Below are 10,506 nucleotides of genomic sequence, written 5' to 3'. Positions count from 1 at the left end.
CTCTGGGCAACGTGACTTCCCCTTTTGCCACGTTGCCTGCAAACTCATGTCACCAATTCCCTCTAGCGAGCCCCCTGACGAAAACAGTCAGTGCGCTATTTAGAAACAAAGAGACTCCGAAAAAGAAGGCGGGCATGGGCGGGAAGAGTGAGACTTTTAACGGGGCGGTCAGGGTGACCTTGCCTGGGCGTGTGACCCTTGAAGAAAGACCCGCATGGAGCGAAGGACAGATCCGTGGAAATATCCCGGGAAGGGCACTTCGGGCAGTGGGAACAGTAAGTGCAAAGGCCCCGAGTCAGGAACATGTTCCACGTGTGCCCTGAACAGCAAGGGGGTGGCTGAAGTCAGAGAGAGTGGGCCATGCGGCAGAGAGCTAAAATGAGGACAGAGTGAGCGGACCAGTGCTGTCCCAGAGAACATTCTGCGATGGTGGAAATGTCCTCTGCTTGCACTGACCACGTGCGGCCTTTGAGCACCTGTAAGGTGGCTGGCATGGCTGAGGAAATGGATGTCCACGTTCATTTAATTTTAAATTAAAGAGTTCCAATTGGCCAGTGGTATTGGACCCAGAAGTTCTCATCGTTATAAGGACTCTGGCTTTGACCTTTAGAGACATAGGGAGGCATTAGAGGGTTTGGGGGAAGGGAGTGGTTGGCTGGGAATTGACTTAGTGGTCAAGTCAAGTCGAGGCGAGCCCAGAGTCGAGCAGAAGGGAAACAGACTCCACCTCTTGATGCGAGAATTCCCAGGCGCACGCAGGGAGGGGAAGGATGGACAGCGGCCATTTTGGAGACAGTCGCCCACGTGCGCCCTCTGGCGGCGGCGGCAGAGAGGCGACAGGGAGTCGGTCTGTCCTGCCGCAGAGAGGCTGCAACCAGCTCCGCCCTGCGGACCCCACGTGGCCCAGCCCCCCATTTCAGCCCGTGGCTCTGGGGTTTTGGTTTAAGACTCGGGAGCATTTTCACGGCAGCTGCCCTAGAAAATCAAAATTTTGACTCCAAATTAGTGTTTATCTGGACCGGCCCAGCAGCAACTCCTCACCTAAGAGAATGACAGAACGCAGACGTGGAGAGGGAGAGCCTGCTCGGGCGTCTGGGAGGGAGATAGATGGAGACGTTTTCAGTCCTCCATCCTTACGCGGGGAGCAGGGACAGATGCGGAAACGGAGCAGTGGGGGTACAGGTATTTCGAGTGGGGCTGTCTGGGCTCACTTCCACCCTCCGACCATCCTCCTTCTGACCTTGGCCTGGTTATTTGCATCTCGTTGTCTCCATTTATGCACTTGAAAATGGGGATCATGTTCTCTTAGCGTCGTCAGGAAGTTGGGAGAGGCTGTGACGTCTAGTGCTTAGCGCACAGCCGATGCCCAGTCAACCCCCGCCGCTAACCGCAGCACTCAGCAAGTCCTACTGAGGTTATTAATCATTTCCAGGCCCTCCTCCCCCTGACCGTGACCGAGATGGTGTGTGTGGGGGGCGGGGGGGGGGAAGTTTCCTGGTGTCCTGCAAGCACCAGGACAGTGCACAGATTGCGGCCCAGGGACTCAGGTCCCTCCTGATCTGCCCCTGCAATGCCCCTACACCTTGTTTTTCCCTTGCCCCAGGGTTTTGGGAAAGGATAGGGCAAGGGCAGTCACACGGATGTGGTTTAAGACAAGCCACAGCACCTGAGTTCATATTACAGTGCCATGTGACCCTGGGCAAGTCATTACCCTCTCTCTCTTCTTTTAAATTTGTAAAATGTGAACCATAAGAGTACCTAAACTTGCCTTAAACCAATGTGAATATAATAGCTTAAAACATGGAAGCAACTCAAATGTCCATCCACTGAGCACTTCATACAGTGCTTGCAGTATAGTAAGAGCTATAGAAAAAATGGTTATTACTTTTATAATTACTGTTGAGTCCCAGCTCTCTGCTTCGGAGTTTAATCAATCTGGGCACGTTTTGCTGCCCGGCCCCACCTGAGCCCTGAGGAAGCGCCCATCTCCGCGGGTTTCTAACCAGCGGTCCTGGAGCGCCCCCTGGTGGTCACGGAGGGCGCTGCGACTTGCGCGGGCTATTGCCACCAACCTAGTCTTGCCTGCTGGGGGTGGACCGGAGGAGGTCGCTTTCTGTCCGGGAAACCCTGTTGTAAGACCTGTTCACACACGAAGGAGTCTAGGAGAGCCCTCTCCTTGCCTGAGCAGGCCAGAGACCCGTACAGGGTCAGCCTCAGGGTGTGGCGTATGTGTTGGGGGAGGGGAGGTCCTGGCACGGGGGCGAGAGGGCGGGCACCGAGGCCTTAATCTCGGGCATCCGGTCTCCTCCGTCCGCGGAACCAGCGGGCAGTGATGAGAGGGATCTTGAAGTCGGACAGACCCGGTTCGAGTTCCTCCCTACCTCTCTGGGTCTCAGTTGCCTCCTCCTGGAAATGGGGGTGAAAACCTGCCTTCATCCTGTTCCTCAGAGTCAGCACCCCTGAAAGGCGCTAGGCCTGGCTTCCACCGATTGGTGAGAACGTGAAAAAGGGTGAGGGGAGCTAAGTCAGAAAGTAGGGTTTAGAGTAACCTGGATGGATTTCGTTTGCAAGAATAGTTTTCATCTGACATCATCTCCCACCCACGCCTGGCTTGGTGGTTTTCTTTTTTCACATGGGTTTTATTTTTGTTTGTTTTTATTTGTTTTAGGCCACACAAAAAGTTAGTGACCTTGCATTTCAGAGTCCCCAATATACAGAGATTATATGGAGAGTGACATCCAAACTTTGGGATTTTGCTCTGGATGTGCAAACTCCCGGTGGCTGTGAAGACTCCTCTCAGAGACACGGGGACATGTGGTAGTTTCAAGGTGTAGAGTACACTCACGTCAGCCTGTGTTACAATTGTACTAATGCACACTAACTCATAGACATCCAGACACACCCAGTCACACACCCACCCACTCAGGGACAGGGACTCCTATATCTTTGCACACACACGCACCTGCTGAAATCCTCACATGTCCACACACCCCATCACTCACACACACACACACACACACACACACACCCCTACCCATTCTTCATTCCCAGTTTGGTGCCAAATGGTCTTTTCTGACTCTCCCCCCGCCCCAGCAGACCTGGGCCTATCTTAAGGGACGAGACTTGCTGTGGGTGTTGGGCGACCTGCACCCTCTGGGCCGAGGGTCTACAGATGGGAACTCCAGGTGGGAACGTATATCTGGCTACCTGGGCCAGGTCCTGGGCAGGAGTCAGGTGTGGAATCAGACTGGAGACCACCCCATCCTCTCTTAGATTGGGAGTGGGCTGGGATTGTCCCTCTCTGGGGAGCCCTGAGCTTCACCCTGATACCGTCCCCCCCTCCAGGTCCCACTATTGTCCAAGTGCCTCCTCACTCAGCCCCAGCCTTCTTCCTGTTCTCTCCTCCCCAGCCCCGCCCCTTCCGATCAACTGTCAACTAATGAAAACCCACTTCTCTGCTCAGAACCTGCCGCGGCTCCCCAGTGACCTCAGGACAAAGCCCAGCTCCTCATCATGGCCCAGGAGGTCAGGAAAGGTCTGGCCTGTCCTCTTCTGGGGGTCATTCCAGCCTCAAGTGCCTCCTCTGGGCTGCCAGTGTCTCCCCCATTGAACCGTGAATCCCGAGTAGGTAGATGCAAGGCTGTCTTGTCATCAGTGGGCCCAAAGCACCACCCAGCACAGAGAAGGGGCTCAAGGAAATTTGTTGAAAAACGGAACAAATTAAAAAGGAATGAAATTGGCTCCATATTCCTTTCTCCTGGGCTGTGGCTTCTTGTACCCACCAGAGGGCGCTTTAACCCAACAGATATTTAATTCGGCGCTTATGCATCCTGGGCATTGGGAAAGGGAACAATATCACCAGCTGCTAATTCAGCCCTCCTGTGAGCCGGGCCCATGGCGCTCCCCACACCGGACCTCCTCCTCAACAGCTAGGTGAGACCTAAGCAAGAGGGATGAGGAAAGCGAGGCTCAGAGAGGTTATTTAATTTTCCCAAGTCACACAACCTCTAAGCTGCATATAAACAACCAGTATCAGCCTCTGTGGTTCCAGAGCTCTTTGTTCTTTGCCAAGGTCCCAAAAGAGATGGTGGTGACCAGGTGCTGGCCCCCTTGATAAAGATCGGGAGCTCTTGGAAAGGGGACCTTCCTGCCAGCCTCCCCCGCCGCCCCCCCAATACGCACACCTGGGTCATAGTGCAGGTTCTTCAAAGTCTTAGATGCTGACCTCTGTAATTCTCACAGCAGCCCAATGATGCGGGGTCTGTTATCATCCCCATTATACAGATGAGGAAACTGAGGCTCAGGAAATTTGAGAGACCTGTTCGAGGTCACAGGCCTGGACGTAGCAGAGACGTGATTTACCCTGCTGGAGGCCATAGCCCGGGCAGGACACGGGCCTGGAATGCCAGGATGGGGTGAAACTCCTTCCTGAGGGAGAGGGAACAGCTAAAGGGCGGGGCCTGAGAGGGAAGGGCAGTGCTTCATAGGTCTGCGTCGAAGGTTGCGGGGAGCCTAGGGCACCTCGAGGTCCCGGGGATTCTTATTTTATAAGGAACCTGAAGGATGCAGACGGAGGCAAAAGGAAGTTAACGGTCAAATTGTGCAGCTATTGGAACAACTGGGTCCGTTTTGGAGCCTGGAAAAACGGTCCTGGTAATATCGGTAAGTGCAGAAAAAAGTCTTTGGTGGAAATACGGATAGAGGATGACTCCATTCTGGTTAAAGAAACAGTTTCGTAAAGCTAGCACTTCTCATCTGCTAATGATATGCCAGAAATTGTCTAAGAACTTCACACCACTTTTGTCATTAATCCCCATAACTCATTATTCCCGGTTTATAGGAAAAGAGGTTGCATGACGGTCAAGGGCGGCAAAGCCAGGTTACAAACGCAGGTCTTGTGACTCCAGAGGCCGAGCTTCTGATCCTTATGCCCTGGTGCCCACAGCCCCAAACTAGCTCCGTGCTTGGGCTCTTAACGTTTCGGTCATTTATCCGTGGCGCCCCCAAAGAAATAGAAAAGAACTTTATTTCATTCTTAAATAAGCATTATTATTTACGAATAAGATGTGTGTGCCTGGCGTCTCAAACCTCGGGGTCGGACTGAACACCGCCACCATCATTACCTGTCCTGCATTGATTTGGGCGTGTGATTTGCTTTTTGTACCCGCGACCAAGGAAAACTCAGCTACCCGAAGATTCGTCGTTGAAAGGACCGCAGTGCGGGCTAAAGCGGAAGCGGCAAACTACCTGAGCTGGTGGTTCCCGCAGTGCCCGGAAGATGTCGCTGTGTTTCCCTCAAAAATTTACACTACATTTGGCTCACGATTTAAGAACCACGGCACAGGTGCTTTGTTAAACACATAAACAGATAATTGTCAGAGGAGGTGTATGTTTAAAAAGCGCAGATGGTTCACGAAGAGCTGAGTAAATATACGTAGGAAACGAAAACGGAATCCCTAATTCACACTGCATGCAAAGGTGGACCCTGGACCTCTATGCAAAAAAGCATGAAGTCCACAAGACTGGGAGGCAGGGAACCATCTTGATGGCTTGGGGATAGGGTCTCAAGAAAAAGTACAAAACTCCAAACGTACAAACTATTAGGCAAAACACGAGTGAAATTGACTATATCGAAAGTAAGAGTTTCTGTTCACACGTCTCCATAGACAAACATGAGATACTGGAAGAAAGCTGCAAATTTCTAAGTATTGGGAATACCCGATGAGAAATGTACACGGCACTCACGCACATCGAGGAGAAAAGGTAGGCACGCACGCTAGAAACACAGGTGAAAACGGACACAGGAGATTTAGAAGAGGGGACACGTCAACGGCGTGATAGCTGTTTAATTGCTACCTGTCAACTTTATGGACTGTTGGGTCCCAAAGCATTGACCTGGCAAACGGGAAAAAAACAAGTTACGGGAGGAACTTGTCTAGGGCAATCAGGCATGTTAATCAACGAAAGTCAGCCATCTTGGTCAATGACTTGTTGTTTTAGAAAATGTATCTATTTTCTCCCTCCTATTTAAACACACACACACAAATTTTGTCCACTTATATGATGAAAAATGTTTTCACATGGGGGGAGAGAGAGTGCTTTAAAATCTTTTTTTTTTAGGGAGCATGAAGACAAAGTTTGACGTCCAGCATCCTAGGGGACTTGGGTTTTCTATAAACATTTAATCTAGTGGGACACAGTCCAGGACACAGCCCTGGGAAGGAAGCAAGTGGCAGATGGACCGAGCAGGGGGAGCCCATTCTAAGACCCGTGATGGTTAAGCCATGTCAAGGAAAGGGGGTGGGGACGGGCTGGGGCAGGCTTGTCCTTCTGAGCAAAGGAACCCCAGCTCTCTCGCGTGTCAGAGGTATTTCAGGTCAGTGGTTTTGGGCCACTATTGTTACCTCAAATTTATTTTTGCCTTCATTCATTCCTAGCTACCATGTACTATTTTTTAATGTTCGGTTTGGTTGCATTTTTAATGTTATGGATTCCGCGTATCCCCCTCCCTGATATTTAATATTTATAACCGAATGCATACTTATACATGCAGTACAGAGCACTTTTTTAAGCCTGAGAATAAGATCATCTCATCTATAGAGATATATTAGACCCGAATCTCTGAATTTAGCTTTCACTGGGGTGAGGACTTTGCGGCACGGTGAGGCCACACCGTGCCAGTGGGCTCTGTTAGGGTTTACCCTGAGGACACCGGGGGCCACGGAACTGCCTAGAACAGGAAAAGGGCACCACTAACCCTCAACCTGGAAAAGATGCCTCGGCCAGGGTGGCAGAGGCTGAACCCCGCCTGGGCAAACGCAGGGAAGATGCGAGGGCCGCTGTTTGGAGCACTATATGGAAGGAAGGAAGAGGGAGGGAAGGACCAGGACAAGGCCAGGACCCCGCCGCGGGTGAAAGAAAGGACACGGAGGCCGAGACGGGGCAGGAGAGGAGGCTGGGAATGAGAGAACGAGGTCCGTTTTAGACACAGCGAAGGTTTTCCTGTATTCCTCAACGGAGGAATATTTTTCATTATAAAATATATGCTGAGATATACCAAGCATTTGAATGTAAAATCAAAAAAATTAACATCAGCTAGGATTCTTCAACCAGAAATAAGATAACTTCCGTTGTTATTTGGTGATGTGCTTATTACCTGTTACCTATAGATAACTGTTAGAATTAGTGGTAAATAAGGAGACAGATGAGTATAGATGTAGATACAGATAGAGATGAGGCTATCTGTAGGTATGGATAGATAGAAATGTGGATATGGATGAGTATATGGCTGGAGATGTGGATATAGACATAAGTGTGTATTTGGATATACAGATAAGAATACAGAAGTTGATACAGACTGAAACGCATAGAGCGGATTGAATAGTGACCCCCATCCCCAAGAAAAAGAATATATCCACACCCCAACCCAAGCCCTGGAGCCTGCATGGTGACCTCAGTTGGACAAAAGATCTTTGCCCATGTAATTAAGGATCTCAAATGACCTCATCCTGGATAATTCATCTGGGCCCTAAATTCAACGAGTGTCAAGAGCCAGAGAGGAGGCAGGGAGAGGAAGAGGCCACGTACGGTTGGAAGCGGAGGCTGCAGCTGAGAAACGCCAAGGGCCACAAGAGACTGGAAGGAGCAAGGATTCTGCCCTAGAGCCCTCCAATGGCCCTGACACCTCGATTCCGGACTGCGGGCCTCCAGGACTGTGAGAGAACAGATTCTTGTGGTTTTAAGCCATTTAAGCCATCCGGTTTGTCCCGGCTGTCCCAGGAGACTAACAGATGTGCACGGAGATACAGGTAAGGACGGCTGTAGGTGTGGCTATAGCTGGCTGTCTGTGAGGACACAGACGCAGACATGTGACATCGCGGTGGCTAGACACACACGGAGCTAACACAGACCCTGAGGAAACCCCGATGAAGGAGCAGAGCCAGCCTGGGCTGACGCCACCTCAAATCACTGAACGCGAAGAGGGCTTGGGGGCTCCTGCAGGCGCAGTGACGACCACGGCACTCGGGGTGCCCGGGACGCCTGCGGCTTCTCAGCTGGCTGCACTGCATGTGCAGGTCTGAAGGGCCCCTCAGAACACTTCCTCCTCACAGGCAGGGAATGGGATTGGCCATTGGGACTCCTGTCGCCTTCCCTTAGGACACGCTGAAGTCCAGTGCACAGCGCCCAGAAGGGTGACCCCGCTTCCTGCAACATCCACTTGCTTTAAGGAAGGGAGCCTGTCTGCCGGCCTCCCTGAAGCCTACACAGAATTAGAACCGTGATCCCCTCGCTTCGGGCCGGGGTGGGGGTAACCAAAAGTGGCAAAATATCGCCCCTCCATCCAGTATCAACCGCGGGGAGGCGACCCCCCAGGTCTGCATCGCTGCGGACAGGCATGGGTCCAGGAGCACTCAGACTCGAAAACAGGAGTCTCCCCGGAGGGCCGAGACCAGGCTGAACAGCCTGAATGGGACCCCGTATCAGCGCCTGATGGCGCGTAAGCGGCGGGGAGGTGGGAACCCCTCTGGTCTTCCTTGGCGGGTGGAAGCGCCTGCTTTGTTGGGTGAGGTGAAAACCGAAGTGGGGCCGGCTGCGTGGGGTCTGCCCAGGGTCTGCCCCATGGGCCGTGAGTGCCCAGGGCAGGTGGGCACCCAGCAGGCCCCGCATACTCTTGCTCATGGACAGCGTTTCTGCCAGCTTCTGCGCTGGGCTGGCCTCACTTGCCCAACCTGTGTGTGGCCGCTCCACGTGCGTCACGCGCTGCCGATGGGGACTCTCAGATCCGGGTGGCAGAATCTCCTCTCAGAGACTGTGATGACCGTCAGACACAGGGGCTGCCCAGCTGGTCGGCCCCAGCCGGCCCCGGAGAGATGGGAGATGAGGGGGTGTGGCTTTGTGGGGTCCCCCGCCTCTCCGGATCTCCTAATGGTCACCCCAATCCCAGCAGCTCTGGCAGCTCCACCGTCTGAGACAAGCTGACTTACAATAATGACTTTATTTTAACATATTTAATTACAGACATAAAATAGCTGGGGAAGGGGGTGAGCCCCAGCCTAGCCCCACCCCAGGGCTGCCAGGAGGGGGTTGCAGGCGAGGCCTCCCTGATGACCCTCCTTTCTGGGGTCTTCCCATGGCGGGGCCCTATTGCTTTAGTGGGGGAGGGGCCATGCAAACGAGGGGGCGGGGTAGCTGCTGGCCCCACCCTGCCCCACGGCAGGCCTCCCTCCAAAATGCCCGGATAGTGCCCCAACCTCAACCTTTCCACCTCCTTCTTCTTTGTCCAGGGAGCAGACCCTCTGGCCAGCCCCCCACCCCCTCTGCAAACCTAAAGGGGAATAAATACAAACTTTACAAAGTAAAAGGGGGTCCAACATTGCCCTGGGCCGGGCCTGGGGTCAGGCGGGGAGCAGGGACCCTGCCGTGCTGGCCTCACATCATCCCCAGCTGCAGCAGCGTGCTGGCGTAGGCCATGGGCTTGACGTCGGGATGAGGCTGCGAACCCGACACACACAGGACAGGGACAAACACAAAGATGGGGTGACTTCAGCGGAGTCTGTGAGCACCAGATGCAGACAGCAGCACATCTCCCCAGCTGTCATGTGCTGCGCCCACCGCCCTCGGACCGGGCCCCACGACCACTTCCTCCCCGGGTCGGGGGATCAGGGACTCACCACTGCCGTGAACTGGTGGAACTGAGGCCGCAGGTCGGAGCCCCGGAGGTGGATGTAGGAGGCTTTGTTCCCCATCTGGTCACTGCAGGGCAGAGTGGCCAGTCAGGGGCTGGGCAGAAAGGCATAGGGAGTGGGGAGGAAGACCAGAGGGGTAGCCTGGATGGCAGGAAGGTGGAGAGATGACGGGACAGAGCCCATGGGAAACACTGACAGAGATGGAGGTGGAGAGTCAAGGACACAGGATGGACAGTCCGCAGTGGGAGAGGAATCAGGGAAGAGGTGGGGGGGGCAGGCAGGAGCGGGGTGAGGGGAATGAGGACGAGGTGGGAGCCCAGGGAGAGGGCACAGGAGCAGGGAGGCAGGAGACAGGGTGGGCGGGGCACATGCAGCCCCCAGAAGGCCTCATGCTAAGACCTAGGCTCCAACCTGACCAGGCCCCGGCCCCCACCCCGCTGGAGACACAGGGGACAGAGGAACATCCCCTGAGGATGGAATCGGCCTGGCCCAGAGCACGGGCAAGTCAGCTGGACAAGGGGCCTGGTTTCTTCAACAAATGGCGAGGGACAGGGACTGTGAAGACCGAAAACGTGGCCCTTGTTTGGGTCCTGCTTGGAAGAAATCAACTGAAAGGAGACATTTATGAGGTGTGAGAAGCACAATTTGGGCTGGCATCAGGTGACCTTTTTGGAAGCTGTGACAGTGGTACTATGGTTACAGAGAAAAGCTTGCTCTTTCAGACACACGGGGTATCACGGAAGAGATGCCGTCCAGGGTTTGCGTGCATTGCCCACGGTGGGGGTGGGGCGGTCAGGGCTACAGACCGGCGAGTCGGTAC

General features: G+C 53.7%; 1 protein-coding gene across 1 annotated transcript in view; it reads right to left on the bottom strand.

Annotated features, from left to right (window-relative positions):
• Positions 1–8,976: 8,976 nt before the first annotated feature.
• Positions 8,977–10,506, bottom strand: part of PPP5C (protein phosphatase 5 catalytic subunit) — a 21,323-nt gene continuing 19,793 nt past the window's right edge. The window contains exons 12-13 of the mRNA XM_006911817.2: positions 9,672–9,753; positions 8,977–9,492 (exon numbers count right to left, since the gene is read on the bottom strand). Coding sequence (XP_006911879.1) covers positions 9,430–9,492; positions 9,672–9,753 — 145 coding nt within the window. The 3' untranslated portion in view covers positions 8,977–9,429. The remainder of the gene's footprint in view (positions 9,493–9,671; positions 9,754–10,506) is intronic.

Source organism: Pteropus alecto, unplaced genomic scaffold, assembly GCF_000325575.1.
Source record: "Pteropus alecto unplaced genomic scaffold, ASM32557v1 scaffold194, whole genome shotgun sequence".
Classification (NCBI taxonomy): domain Eukaryota; kingdom Metazoa; phylum Chordata; class Mammalia; order Chiroptera; family Pteropodidae; genus Pteropus; species Pteropus alecto.
The sequence above is the reverse complement of the archived record's forward strand: the minus strand, read 5'-3'. Positions and strand labels throughout refer to the sequence as shown.